Source organism: Sycon ciliatum, chromosome 4, assembly GCF_964019385.1.
Source record: "Sycon ciliatum chromosome 4, ocSycCili1.1, whole genome shotgun sequence".
In the NCBI taxonomy this organism is placed as follows: Eukaryota; Metazoa; Porifera; class Calcarea; order Leucosolenida; family Sycettidae; genus Sycon; species Sycon ciliatum.
In genome coordinates, this window is record NC_088646.1 from 13,545,597 (window position 1) to 13,560,713 (window position 15,117).

Below are 15,117 nucleotides of genomic sequence, written 5' to 3' on the forward strand. Positions count from 1 at the left end.
GGCAGGGAGAGCGAATGAGACACTTCGCCGTGACCCAGGTAGTAGTTCGTACAGTGCAGCACGAGTACTTGCAGTAGACTCTATTTTTTTCGCGCATCTTTTTCTGGAGAAAGCGAAAAACATAGGAAAGCGATGCTTGCTGAATGAACAAGACGATGGATTAGTTCCTGAAAGTCACTCTACTTGGATTGATAATGATTTTGTTGAGGAGCGGTTTGAATTCGTTACTTTTCACGACAGCCTGACGCCAGCCTGACTTCTGGCTTGCAGTAGAGCTCTCCTTCCGATCCTGTCAATGGTCTCAGATTTGAAAGAAAAATACTCGAACAGTGATATCAATACATCGCTTGTGGAAGGAATGGGCGAGTGCTGGCAATCACTCAGTCTTCGCAAGTAGAGAATGTCCCTGCTGATTACCAGCTGAGAGACAGCTATTCTGTGCTGTGAAACGAAGGGACGATTCTTGAAGTGGAAGAACAATCGTACATGTACTAGATGTGCTGATCTACTTGTATGCAATGTCACCCACAGTGTGTACAGACCTGTAGGCTAAAGCCGGTGTTACACTGGGGTTTTCTGGATCTTCAAAGCACCAGAAGTAGTATGTGTACTATTGAAAGCGCCCATTCCGTCTTGGAGGTGTGCATCACATTGACATTGTGCATGCGGTCTTTTACTAGTACATGTGTTTGGTCAGAGTCTCATCTCTGTGTGTGTCTGTCTCTCTGTTTGCTTGTGTGTCGGTGTGTGTGTGTGCGCGTGCGCGCGCATATGTGCTTATGTGTCTTCATGTGTGAGCAGTGTGTACTTTGAATGTGCCGTGCACAACTGTTTTGTGTGTGTATGAGCTTGCAATTGCCTTGCATGCGCTTTGAACATGTGTTCATGTACGTGCTCCGCAGGACTTGTGATTTTGCCTGACCTTTGAAACCAATTGGACTGCCTGCCCTGGCAAGGGACTCTTATTGCCTAGCTTCTTGTTATGGCGGCATCAACAGTAGCACGTAACGCCACCTGACCTGTCGTTGCTTCACAGCTGCTGCTTTCTCACTCCCGCTGTATCAGTTCGGCGTATTGCCCAGCTGCACCGTGTAGCCGTGTTGTGAAACAGCATACCGGTGCTCCCTGCTCAGTAGCTGTTGTCAGTACCAGGAACTTGGTGAGTGTAGCGGACACAGGTAGTGGCGAGTACACTGCGTCGCTGGTGACACACCGTCACTGGAAATGCCCCGCGTCACGCAGTGCAGCGCGTCACTATTCCGCTCCACCACGTGTCACAAACGCAGCGTTGCAAGGGCTGCTAGCGCAAGTGCAGCGTCTCCAGCATGCTAGCAGGAACAGCGCAGCAACAGTGGCGGAGCACTGAGCCCGGAGCAGAGGTCCCGATTGGCTTCCGCTTGTCATATGCTGTGCGCTGCGATCGGGTCGTTGCTCAGCACCATCCCTTACTTGCTGCAGCAATGTTCCCGCTACAATACTTACCCGGGTGTAGCCAGCAACGGACTGCGATCTAGTGTATCCATATTCTCCACGTGTACATTGGTGCTTGATGACATCATCAAGTCACTGCTTACCTCATCGAATACTAGGAGAGATTTCGCACAGGCTGTGTCAGCACTTGAAGAACATTCAGAGCTGCTCAGGGATCACGCGCAGCTTTTTAAAGTCATTTACGCTGTCGTGCAAGTGGACAAGACTGGCGACCTGATCGTTGATCATACTCAGTTTCCGGACGACTTTCTGGACACTGCTGAGAGTATGGAGCGGAGAAGCTTCTATGGACGGTGCCTCGGCCTTCATGTAAGTCACTGTGAGAAGTAAGGTGACATTTGTATGTGTGCTCCGCGACCGTAGAGTACAATAGCTGTCCGTGGTCTTTTAAATATTCCTACCCGATCCCCCTTTGGTGCGTCCATGGAGATATAAAGCCGAGACCTCTGGTCGGCTGAGCTTAATGGGCCCCACCACCACATGCACACTCCATTATTCGCCCCATTGTCTGGAGATAATGTGGATTTTGTAGAGAGAAAAAAGAAGAAAAAAACATCCGAGTTTCAAAACAAACAAACAAAAGTTTTAGCATGCCATGTGCGATTGACGTTGACGATTTGTTCTGTACCATGCTCAACACTCTCTTTTTGCTGCAGAGTGCCAGCTCTGAGCCTTCTAAGGCAGTCATCATTCACTTCCATGGTGGAGGGTTTCTGGCGCAAACGTCACAGTCACATGTGGTAGGTCATTGGAAACAAATGGGTGTGCTTTGCTGCCATGCTCCATCCATTTCTCCGCTGCCCTAGCCAATAAAAAGATACTGTGTCATGTGTGTAACACGGATGTGCACCAGGTTTTCATTTGGCCCCATATACAATAGTACAGTATTGCTCCATGACATCCAGTCGCGTCACTCAAGTACGTGCCGGGCGTTGCGCAGCCCTAGACCTGCGAACACTGGGCTGCGAAATGGTGCACGGCGCAAACTTGACTCACGCGACCGAATTTCATTGAGCAGCACTGTACATAATATTAGTATACCCTATGCATGTGTCTTCCTTGTGGTGTATTGTTCATGCAGAGCTATCTAAGCCACTGGGCCAACCAGCTCAACGTTCCCGTGGCGTCCGTTGACTACATGACGGCCCCCGAGCACCCGTACCCACGTGCCGTCAACGACTGTTTCTACGCGTACGCCTGGGTGCTGAGGAACGCCACCAGCCTGGGTACCACTGCCGAGAAAGTCATCCTGGCCGGCGACTCGGCTGGAGGTAACTTTGTCTTCGGAGTGGCATTCCTCGCTGCGCAGTACCAGCTTCGGAAGCCGTGTCTGGTTCTGGGCGCGTACCCTGCTCTGAAAATCTCACTGGATCTGTCACCGGCACGCTGCCTAAGCGTAATGGATCCGCTGTTACCCATTGGAACGCTGCGGGCATGTTTGAATGCGTACCGGGGGAGTGGCAGGTGAGATACCAGTTCTTCTTTTCCTTGGAAATTTCACTGTACAGTGCATTCCTGGGATTAGCACATTAGAATTGGCAAACGTGTTCATCTTTGGATAGTGACAGCTGATAAGAGGTGCATAGACTGTCACTCCAAGTAAAAATTCCTTCGGTGCAAATAGGATTGCCCATTTCACAATATATACCCTTACCTTGTAATGTGAACAGTCGGCGTGGAGACAGTAACTTTTAAAACTATAGCTAACGTGGTTGCGGTATTGGTGTGTGACAAGCGAGGTGGCATGAAATAAAAGTTAGGCTTCAACATTAAATACCCAGGGTCTAACACCCTTTTCTCCTTTCATCGGGTGTGGAGTGCTGTTTCGACGACCCTGCGTATCCTTTCCCAGACCTCATGTGTGAAGTACCTCACCTGTGAATCATTGAGGTGGATGTCCCCTACTGGCCCTAGAGGTACGCTCAGGGAGTACGTAAATACCGGTGTTTTTCTACTCCCTGATACGTTCTACTGAAGTTTCACTGTATGCGACGTAGTGACAATGATAGGCGTTACATTACTTTGTCCACGCCAACGTAGGCACCTTCTCTGGGAGGTTGCTCAGTTCACCCAATGTGAGAGCTGTTCGCACAATATGGGACGGAATTGGCTGTAGGCTGCAGTCTCCCTCTGCGTGCGTGTGTGTGTGTGTTTGTGTGTCCACGTGTACTACGGTGAAACTACACCAAGTCACGTTCTTAGCACATCGACAATCAACTTTCACACTTCATGTCTTGTGCTTATGCAATGTGAAAGAACCTACAGTGCTGCTCAATGAAATCCAGTCGAGTCACTCACGTACGTACTGGGTGTTGCACTAGACCTGCGAACATTGGGCTGCGAAATGGTGCAAGGTGCAAACTTGACTCACGCGACCGGAATTCATTGAGCAGCACTGTACTTTAAAGTGCTTTGCTGTGACTTTGTCACTTTCTGGTTAGCTGTGATTTTGTCACTTTCTGGGTAGCTGTGTATGCTGTGCACAACCGGATTTCATTGAGCAGCATTGTATGGTTTTGTCACTTTCTGGGTAGCTGTGTGCACATCACCTCAAGCTTTGATTTTCATCACCTCGAGCTTTGATTTTCATCACCTGGAATTGAAACAAAACTGCGTCGCTTCCTTTGTCTTGCTTTCTTTATCTGATGCAACGTTGGTGATGGATGAGGACAGAGAGCTCTGTGACTAGAGGCAGGTGTTTGGTGGACGTGGACCGTGTGACTTGCCTTTGCCCTTGCTATAGTCTCCTTAAAGTCATCGGAATCCACTCTCTCAGTCTCTCTGTGCTCGCACTGCTAGGCTATGCTGTGGATGCACTCCGCAACGCTGATTGCTCCGTGAGTACCAGTTCATGGTGTTCTTCTCTTGTCCTGTCCAGCACGCCAGAGTATAACCCGAACACCGGTCACCTGTCACAGCTGCAGTCGGGCATCCACCACTGTCATGCCACCATTCTGAATGCTTCGCCGGCTTACCTCTCTCCACTGCTGGCCAGTGATGAGATGCTGCACAGCTTACCATCGGTTGCATTGCTGGTAAGCCACTATAGCACACATGGCAGTACGGTATGAGCTATGCATTCACATACCAGTAGCTGAGGAGTGCTAATTCCGTACTTATAGTATTGACAAGCTAGCCTATTGATCAGGAACTGTCCGCAAATACACCCCTGTCCAAAACTCTTTCGAGAAGGAACCTTTCCGATGCCCCGGAAAACCCAAGCACTGCTATACCACACGTAGGTGTGTGAATTGTGACTAGATGCAATAGTCATGTACATGTAACTAAGTTAGGCAACCTTACAACATGTGCAATGTTGGAAGTGTGTTTCACCAAAAAGGAGACCAAGAGTAGAGAGTCTTCTGTGTAGTCTCTACATGTGACATGATGAGCATGTAAACAACCTAATTCTGAAGTACATGCACATGTACGTACTTCACAGGATCTTTTGGAGCCACAGAGTCAGAGGTCAGCAATGTTGTGACAGGCCCTGCCCTGTAGCTCTGGGTCTGGGTGTGATGTACAGTCAGACCTCGCTTATCCGGATTCCTCGCGACCCGGAAGAAAATAGCTGGCTACAGATTTACAGCATACGTGATGCATCCAATGTAACCGGTGTTCGGTTATCCAGTTCCCTCGCCTATCCGGATATTTTTGTGGAAAACGGATGTGTGCGGTTAAGCGAGGTCTGACTGTACTGTTAGCATTTTCAAGCCTTACTGATCAATGCAAGGAGCAGTCTGTGTGTAATGAGTAGCTATGTATGGAGCAGCTAGTCTGTGTGTAATGAGTAGCTGGCCATGTGAGTTCCATAGAAAATCGATTGTGCCTGAGACATGTTGCGTGTCTGGGAAGGGGTGTTAATAGAGAGGTTAAGCTTTACGTGACACGAAAGTTCAGCTCGCGTGTTGGAAAACAACGCGAGTGACCTGCAGCTCACGTCGAAATTTGAAGGTTTACGCCTAATTTGACGTGATATTGCGCATCACGTCAGAAATAACGTGCAGCTTAACCTCTCTCTAATAGTCAGTCATGTGAAGTGTGTACAGAGCACCTTGGTAAGCACATATAGATCATCTACATGTATGTGCTTGACCCTGCTAGGAATGGGAAGGTGGGTTACTAGCACCCCTTCCACAGAGAGTAGTGTGCAGTATGAGCTGATAGAACTTCCATGACAGCGACCTCCATTGGAGAAGGACCCCTGCTGTCTAGTGGAAGAGTTGCCTGAGGCTCAGCCGTACTTCTTATCGGTATCTTTGAGTACAAGAACATTTCAACATGCTACATTATTGTGCTCCTTTGTGGGTGTTCAAGTAAGAAAGCTATGTTTCTTTGCCGATAGATTTCTTCGTGCTATGGGTCATCTCTTACTCTGTGTGTGTGTGTGTGTGTGTGTGTGTGCCAGCTAGTTCAGTTGGTGGGTACACTTATGCCTGATTGTGTTGGGTATGTTGCCAACGGGCTCAGCTGCTTGAAGGTGTAATGTTGTACTTGCCACCTTTGTTGGTTCCAGGGTTCATATACTTTCTATTTGAAGTATACATACCTGTTAACCATGGACTGCTTCTGGCTAGATTAACTCTTGTGTAATCGATGGTGCTAGTGATGTCTAAATCAGATCCAGCCTGATTTAGCCACCCGCACTAGTAGCAAGTATTACCTCCACTGGGGGCAGGGGTAACTGCAGTTGGATCCCAGGACGGATACCCTGATGCCGTCAATCCTTTTTCTGCACCTTGTCCACACCCACTTACCGAGGTGTGGTGAGCCCATAAGTGGGATCGTTTTCAAGTCCACCCAGAGTTTTGGGGATTTCAGGGGGTGTCGGCCGTTGGGCGGTTCAATAACCAATTGAGTCATCTTTCCAAGATTCCTTTACAGTCTCTCTCCCCTCTCCCGGGGAGACCCACGTGACCACTTTTGGCAGTGAGCAACAAGTACAAGTACAGGTGTGTGTGTGTGTGCGTGTGTGTGCATGTCTCTCTCTCTCTCTCTCTCTCTCTCTCTCTCTCTCTCTCTCTCTCTCTCTCTCTCTCTCTCACACACACACTCTCTCTCACACACTCTCTCTCTCCCTCTCTCTCTCCATCCGTTCTGTTGTACCTTTCAGCCAAGTTCATTTAACCCCCTCTTGGATGATTCCATCGTCATGGCGCGTCGTCTGCACGCACTCGGCAAGGATGTGACACTACGCCCATTCGACGGAATATCCCATGGCTTCCTCAACTTCCACGCAGTCAGCCGCTTGGCGCAGCAAGCCACCAACGTGTGCATTGAGTTGATGGACGCAGCAATCAAGCAACACGACCAAGATGTTTAGTCGTGATACAAGTAGTGCCTATTGCAGTACGAGATGTCACCACTCATGCGTTCTCAGTGCAGCACCGGACATTTGCCCATTGGCACTCATTTTACGAGTATTGAACTATTTTTTTTAAATACTTAAGTAAGGTCCATAATTAGTTTTATTCCCGTAGCTATGCAGAAGACGTTACTGAAGACGTTACTTCAGTAACGTATGGCGCTAGCCAGGGTCCACACAGCTTTAATTTGGTGTTTGTGTCACGCCTGGCGCTATCCCGTATCTGTCCCGAACCGTACCATCAAACACAGCTGGCCGCAATATTCGAATAGGGCTTTCAAACGCAAGATCATAACGTGAAGCAACTTGGAAGAATGAGTATGAATGCGGAGTGTATGGGGGAATGCATGCAGGGCGACAGTGCGGGTTCGAATCCCAGGTAATGCCCGAAAAAAATAGGAGAACAATTTATAACATCTCTTTTCTTTTTTTTTGCCGTCATCAAGGCGGTAGACGGTGTCGTATTACCCTCGACCGTACCTATCCTGACCGTACCGTACAATCAAAAACGGCTGGCCACAATGCATATTCAAATAGGGCTTTCAAATACAAGATCATAACGTGAAGCAACTTGGAAGAATTAGTATGTATGCGAAGTGTATGGGGGGATGCATGCAGGGCGATAGTGCGGGTTCGAATCCCAGGTTTAATATGTCTAAAAACAAAAAAAGTAGAAACTTATAAGAATTTATAACATCCCTATGCTTTTTTTGTCTAGGTCATCAAGGCAAAAAAGCATAGCGTAGGGCCCTGAGCTTCCAAGCTCTCTCGTTACCAAGCATCAAGTTGAAGTGGTTTGGACATGTTGCAAGGCATCAGGATAGCTACTCCCACTATTTCTTGGATGGAATAGTGCCTGGTTCTTGGCTGCATGTAGTCTAGCCTATTTTGCACTAGCGTGACCCATGCTACCGGCATACCGACAGCTCCTAAACAAAAAATAATGCGGTGCCCACGTTATTGTTGATATAAATATGACTGTGGCTAGTAGGGTAGTGATCAACACAGTAAAGAAATATACACCAGTTCTATGTGCGATAGTGCAGATCTGATACTTGCTGGATATAACATTGGAGGTTAGCGTCAATATGCACTTGGAACACTAGGGACAGGCCAGCCGTCTAGATGACTACATTATCATACTCCCATCAGAGGGTGTACATGATTTAAACATACACACATAAAACGAGGCACTCAACTGTGAATGTACAAAGAGCCATGCGAACACGTAGTCTATGTCTTTTTCTTAGCCTTGGCGCGGGGCACCTTCGTGTCCGCGGATGCCCATGCCTTGAGGGCACACAGCTTCTTGCCCAGGTCAGTCAAGTCGACACCAGCTAGTTCAACCTACAAGTACACCGTGTAAACACAGAGATAACACTGTGTTACATGTGTGTATCAAGACTCGCTGACTGAAGACTCACGAATCATGCATGCTCATATCACACGTGCGCATGCGAGACAGGAGACAGTTTGGGGAATGTCATCACACAGGAAAACAATACTAGCACATCGTTACACCACTGGCACTATGATAGGCATGTGACGTCACCCGGATGATGTGGATACATGAATGCAAGGGAATCCGGGATGTGAATACAAGAACACAGACAACAGCACAATAAGCACACAGCTACAGGAAACAACGCGAGGGGCAGTACCCAGAGCACACACAGGGAAGCAAACAATCACATGATCCGCTAGGCAGCAGCAGGACAACAAAACAGCCTAAGGACTACGAGATCTCATATACTTAGCAGCAGGACAGACACATCCATTACTGGTCACATCAGCCGGCGGAGCACCCGCAACATACCTTGTCCTTGATAAGCTGTCCACGATTCTTAGCTCGTTCTGAGTGGAGGTTGATGGATGGGAACATCTTTACAAATTGAACATACCTGCAGAGGACATTGTAGGTCCACAAGAACTTGTCATAACACGAACCCACACATAGCCTAGAGGGATGATCCTTTCCCACCAACGACTACTATTCAAGACTTCAAGTACCATAGTACAATACATGTCAGTAGCCTATAGCGATAAGCAGCCCATAATTAAGTTCTCCGTATTCCAGGAGGGTCTAGATGCTGCTAGATATCCGGAGAGCATCATCTACTCATGTACCGTAGAGCAGAGCTTTATCATAGATATCAGTCTGGTTGGTGAGAACTGAGTAGGCGGGAAAGCACCTAGTACAAACCACTGCATCAAACTTTAAAACAAATACGGACACACACACACGAGCGCACACTCATACTACTACTACTACTAGCAGCATGACTGCCCAGAGGGGCAAGTGTCACCCCTATGGAAAGGGGACCAGAAAACGGGACACGGATCACAAGCAGGACCGCGAATGTCTGGCTAGGTCCTGCTGCCGGCGGAAATTGCGTTTACAACGTGGGCAGCTGAGGGGCAGAGCTGCTCTCTCAGCAGCAGATGGTCTCGCACCACGATTGCAGTTGTGACGCTTGAACCCGGCCGCAGAACGGAAGCATCGCTGACATGTTGGGCAGTGCTGCTGGCAACAAGCTGAAAGTGGCACAGACAGACTGACTGTTGGTGTAGGAGAACTCGTGACAGGCTGGCATCGATGAACAGAGTAGCCACCCTTGCTGCGGAACCACCTCTGGCAGTTCTGGCATTGCACTGATCCACGCTGGAGCTGGATGGGAAGCCGTCTCTGAGTGGTGCACTTGTGCCGCGTTCTATCTGAGACCCGTGAGAAGTTCCGGTCACACACTGCGCAATGCACAGACTTGGGCATGGTGGAGCTCGACTGAGGGGCAACCCGTACTTCCCTCCACTGTTGGCGGTCCTGAGCAAGGATGAACCACTGAGATGGCTGTTGCAGTGCAACCTTGAGGTCGGTCATCACCGTGTCTTTCCACCGTCGCCGGGGACCACAAAACGGCCGAGGCACAGGTAGCCACCCAAAGAGGAGTTGGAGGGGGGTGCGATCCTCATCCATACGCGCAACGTGCCCAGTCCATTCCAGACGCCGATTGCGGAGGCGTGTAGACATCAGTACTGGGTCTCCCCAACGGTTCCGCAGGTCTGTGGATGACAGCCGCTCGGACCACTGACGAGGCTTGGTGATGCTGAGGACAGTCCGGATGCATTGATGGTGGAATTTATCCAAACTTCTGATATCCCGTTGGAGTGGGGTCCAACACTCTCCGCCATACAGTAATATTGAGGAAACGCAGGCCATGTACAGGTGGCGTTTACTAGAGAGGGACAGAGATCTGTCAGTGAATACCTTCTGGAGGGCTCCGAAGGCCTTTGAGGCTTCGGCAATACGGCGCTTGATGTCGGATGAAGAACGACTGTCAGGGGTCACTATGGATCCTAGGTAGGTGAACTTCGGCACGGCTTCGATAGTGCCAAGGGGGAGAACGATGTCAGCCGAGTCTTCAGCAGAGACCCCATGGCCCGCCGTCATGATCTTCGTCTTAGCATGCTCACAGTTAGTCCAAATTCTCGGCAACACTACAGAAGAGCTCCACACCAAACTCAGCATCACTACGGCATTCAGACACGAGAACGGCATCATCAGCATACTCCAGGTCACTAACAGACAGTGACTCGCCAGCCCTGCGCGATGATGAGCGGGGGTAGAGTTGGCCATCGATGGAAAACTGGATGCTGACAGAGTGACTACGACCTGCATCCTTTAGCCGGGCACGCCATGTCTCAACAACCGCCCCGAAGTACAGGTTAAAGAGAACGGGTGCCATGACACATCCTTGTCGGAGACCATTAACCACACACTCATACACACACGCACACGAATACTCATATACGTAGCAGTGTTCTGACGTACCTTGCTCGCGTGCTGTTGTTGGGCCGACTGCCGTGCGCCACACGCTGGTCCCAGATGAGTAAGCTGCCAGCACGCATGGGTACTCTCTGGGGCTGTTTGTACATGGGATCATGGCCATGCACAGGTATAAAGTTCTACAAAGAGAACACAGAGATCACAGGTAACAACCAACCATTTGAATGGTAAAGTAGTCGTTGTTGATGAAATCCAGCCAAATAAAACATCAGTACCCCGCAGCAGTACACAGACAACTGTCCCTGTGGGCAACAACTGTATGGTCCTGACCCTAGTTGAGCATGATACGGCTGGATTTTGCTGGACATGGCAGTAGTTTTAAAAAGCAGCACAGTCCTGGAGAAGGTTGCAGGAGAAAACAAGTAGCTGAAGAGAGAGTTTTTTTTTGCAGATTTAGATTTATATTGCTCCAGGAATGGTCAAGGGTGAACAAGGGTCTTGTCAACTGCACAAAGGTGTTGTTTGTTGCTCGGACCGCGGTCACGTTCTCAGTACTGAATATCACACCAGCCTTGTCGCGCTATACATTGTGCCGTGGTGGTCACAGGTGAACGCGTTGGAGTGTCGCTTCTCAACAGAGCCTACAAAACAAAGTCATGGCGAGTGTGCCGTTATCACCGTTTGCATGAAGCCTCAGATGTCCAGGAATGATTCTTAGTTTCTTACCTTGCCCTTGGCTCAGCTCCAAGTTTTCCTGTTTCTGTAGTTACGTCATGACCAGTATGGCACTCAGCTGTGGGGTAGCTAAGGATGAACCTAGTAGGGTGCAGAAAAAAAACACATATACATCATACATTAAAAATCCGGTTTGCATCAGCTGTGGATTTTTCAACTCCCATCCTCCCAGTCCCTGCAGAGAAACGAACGGAACTTTGGTATAATTAGTCTGATGTGATATTGAGTCGCGTGATATTGCAAGATAACACACAAAATGTAACACATTGAGTGCCAGATTAGATAACATTCATATCACTTATGTAACATGGACAAATGTGGGCACAAGTTATGCGATTGAGTCTACCAACTAAGCCAGATTTTGAAGAGTCGGACGTGCACAATCCAGCACAAAACTGACAAGGAGCACGGAGACATTCCACGGCATGAAAGTGCCTTGTGCCCACATTTTTCCATGTTACAATTTTTTCTTGGCTCACCGTCTGAGTTCCAATCTCTTATGTGTTGAGTTATAGTATTCTTGAATTGTGTTCAGTTTATCATCATTATAATAAGGTCGAGCATTGAAACGATTGTTTTCAGAATCAGAATATTCTTTGAAATGCTGATAAGTAGTTGATACATGTGGATAACACAAGTGGTTATTTGTAGAGGTTATTCTTCTGGCAACTTTTTATTTCGCCATTTGTTTGGATAATGAACCTACCGCTCGCACAGACTGAGCTCACACAACTTCTCAGCTTCAAGGGCAGTCGTAACTGACTTCTTTAGTTTCTCCAGCTGGGTGTTGTGTCCTCCACCTTGTTTCATGCTGTCAAACTAACAACATGTATGAACTATAACAAGGTTTATCTAATACTAGTATTGTACTAGTATTGGGTTTGTACAGTCTATATCCAGCCCACTGATAATGGTGCAGAGCCACTCCGTTTTATGTGTCTATCAGCACTGCTTGTTGTACTGTTGTGCATTATCATACTACTACGCATTCGTTCCTCATGTTGTATTCACGTCTGATGCGCGTAGTCGCGTACACTGCTTTCATTCCTCATGTTGTATTCACGTCTGGATGCGCGTAGTCGCGTACACTGCTTTCACTTCTCATGTTGTATTCACGTCTGATGCGCGTAGTCGCGTACACTGCTTTCGCGCAATCTTTTGATTTGAATGTTTCTTGAATCTCCGCTTCTGCTTCGAGAGAGGCAGAACTTTCCTTTGTACTGCAAGATGATTTCGATCAGAGTCAGAGTAAAACATTATAATACAGTCTTCTAAAACAACGAGTCGTGTGCTATCCGGAGGCATGTTCGAGTAAGAACAGGGTTATATAATAGTACTTATCTGTATCAGAGGGTCCCGGGCATCATACAGGCGTAGGAATAGGGCCTTTGTAAATAGCTGCCGTTCTTTGCCAGTACGGTAATGTTTCTGTGGGCTCTTTTACCTAGGGTTTTTGTCTCTTTTTTGTGTTCCAATTGATTTTTACTTTATATTTTTGTGTTTAATACTAACATTCATGCATTTTTATGACTTGGGGCTCCCCGCGTGCTAGAGTGTACGTGAAGTGTGTGGGTACAGTGAGGGCTGCGTCCCACCCGCCTGCGTGGATTCACAGGAAGTGTAAGTTACGAAGTCTGAAGAAAATGTTGAACAGTCTCTGCTGGGATGACGACTACACCATAGCTCAGTGGTTAGAGCATCGCTGGCTTCAAGCGAAGGTCCCTGGTTCAAGTCCAGGTGGTGACAGTCATTTTTGTTCAGACTTTTCCTGTTTGTCTCTTTCCCTCAAACTAGTGAAGATTCATGCATTTAAATTGATTTTTGTACTTCAAAGTAGTTTACTGAATTTGAATTTGTTTGATGATATGTGCAATTCATTTTTCCCGCACAAGAGGCTTTACTAGTACTTACCTGCGGAGGCATTGGTTGTGAGAGTTACCACCCCACCCTCGCAGTTTGGCGCTGCATCCCCTCTGAGATGAACGGCTGCTGAAAATGTTATTGCGTCTGCGTTGTTGTGACTGCTTTTGCTACGCTGCCTGCTCTTCTTGGCATTGCTGCTGCTACGAGTACGAGTTCGTACTGCAGTCTTCTGTCTTGGCAATTACTGCACTAATAAAATAATATTGAAGTAATACGCGGAAAACGAAAGGACGAACGAAGAAGATTGCTGACCATGACGAACAACAGTGCATATCCAGACGACAGACGGCTTGCCAGAATCAGTCTGGTGCATCTTCAGGAATCCTAATCGCATTCAGCAGTCAGCTTCGAGGTCAAGTTTCAGAAGGAATAATTTTTTTTAAAAATTTTGGAGAAGAAGCTTCCTTTCTAAAAAAAAGCGTTCCTTGCTGTCAAGCAAGGTGCCTACACAATGTGTAGCGCTCCCTTGTCGGGAGTACTAACAGCTGCTCGCATCCCATGGTGCTCAGTTTCGCTCTATCCGATCGAGTAACTTTTTACCTCCTGTAGCTCAAGACCAGGGAGCCCTACACATACCGGTATGTGTAGGGCTCCCTGGTCAAGACTGCACTCGTACTGGGTCACGGCCAAGTGTCTCACTCGCTGTCCCGCCGCAAGTCTGCAGCGCTTTGCGCTGGTGGCTCTCGCGTGCGCGCAATCCTCGTTGCCATGGCGCGCAAAAACTGCCGCACTCCTAGACCAGCGTCCCTTTAGTCCTTCGCCTCCCTGGTCAAGACTGCACTCGTACTGGGTCACGGCCAAGTGTCTCACTCGCTGTCCCGCCGCAAGTCTGCAGCGCTTTGCGCTGGTGGCTCTCGCGTGCGCGCACTCCTCGTTGCCATGGCGCGCAAAAACTGCCGCACTCCTAGACCAGCGTCCCTTTAGTCCTTCGCCTGCGAAACACCCGTGGCCGGTGTAAACGCGAAAACGGTTCCTCCGCGAAAATGGTTCCAGGCATACACCGGTTTCCCCCTGGAATCCACAGCCCACTAATTTCTGATGTATGACTAGCCGGGCTAGCCACGAAAACGGTTTCGGGGATTAATTTTCTGGTGTAGGACCATCCGCGAAAACGGTTCCAGGCAACTGCGACCACTGTCTACTGTGGAACCGTTTTCGCGGACTGCATGCATGCAGCAACTGGGATCATCCGCGAAAACGGTTCCAGGCTCCGAGCTGTACATCCTTGACTGCTCCATTACTGAGAAACTATTCGAAGAGACTTTTGTGACTGTTGCTTTCCATTGCCTTTGTAGAGAATCACTCGCGATGGCCGAGGTATTTGGGAGAGTTTGTGACTGTTGCTTTCCATTGCCTTTGTAGAGAATCACTCGCGATGGCCGAGATAATTAATAAATGAGAGTTTGTGAGAATTCTTATTTTATGGCTTTCCTCTCAGACCTTACAATTTGTCAGTAGCTGTACTGCTGGCACTTGGCTTGGAGACATTTAGCAGGATTTGTGAGAACCTATACAGCTGGTACTTCAGTACATGGCTACCTGAACATTGATGGACATCTCGATTTGGTTTGTAGATGCAAATCATCGACAACGGTCGTATCGCTTATACAATAGAGAGTCAATACAGATGGCGAGACATTTAGCATAATTTGTGAGATATTAACCTGTACAGCTAGTACTTCAGTACATGGCTAGCTGAAGTATGGAGATTATGGAGATCTGGATTTGATTTCTGGATGTGAATCACCGTCAGCACTTATCAAGCCATCCATGCAGTACACCTACGTGAAGAACTCCTCAAGTCATATACTTCGAAGTA

The 15,117-nt window shown here is 48.2% G+C and overlaps 2 protein-coding genes across 5 annotated transcripts; one reads left to right on the plus strand and one right to left on the minus strand.

Annotated features, from left to right (window-relative positions):
• The first annotated feature begins 566 nt into the window (after nt 1-566).
• LOC135814593 (hormone-sensitive lipase-like) lies at nt 567-6,925 on the plus strand. 2 transcript variants are annotated; one of them, XM_065327739.1, is made up of 5 exons: nt 567-1,800; nt 2,148-2,231; nt 2,573-2,955; nt 4,370-4,526; nt 6,605-6,925. In XM_065327739.1, the coding sequence occupies exons 1-5, from the start codon at nt 1,405-1,407 to the stop codon at nt 6,812-6,814; spliced, it is 1,230 nt and encodes a 409-aa protein (XP_065183811.1). In that variant the 5' UTR covers nt 567-1,404; the 3' UTR covers nt 6,815-6,925. The 2 variants fall into 2 exon arrangements, with proteins under 2 accessions (XP_065183811.1, XP_065183812.1); XM_065327740.1 differs by lacking the exon at nt 2,148-2,231.
• Nucleotides 6,926-7,631: 706 nt separating this feature from the next.
• On the minus strand, nt 7,632-13,650 carry LOC135814596 (putative phytanoyl-CoA dioxygenase). Of its 3 annotated transcripts, XM_065327743.1 has the most exons (5): nt 13,287-13,626; nt 11,367-11,456; nt 10,686-10,819; nt 8,673-8,757; nt 7,632-8,203 (listed from the first exon to the last, which is right to left on the minus strand). In XM_065327743.1, exons 3-5 carry the CDS (start codon nt 10,787-10,789, stop codon nt 8,090-8,092), a joined length of 303 nt encoding a protein of 100 aa, XP_065183815.1. In that variant the 5' UTR covers nt 10,790-10,819; nt 11,367-11,456; nt 13,287-13,626; the 3' UTR covers nt 7,632-8,089. The 3 variants fall into 3 exon arrangements, 2 of the variants coding, with proteins under 2 accessions (XP_065183815.1, XP_065183814.1); XR_010553198.1 differs by lacking the exon at nt 10,686-10,819 and having other exon boundaries at nt 13,287-13,650; XM_065327742.1 differs by lacking the exons at nt 11,367-11,456; nt 13,287-13,626 and adding an exon at nt 10,916-11,261.
• Between the last annotated feature and the right edge of the window lie 1,467 nt (nt 13,651-15,117).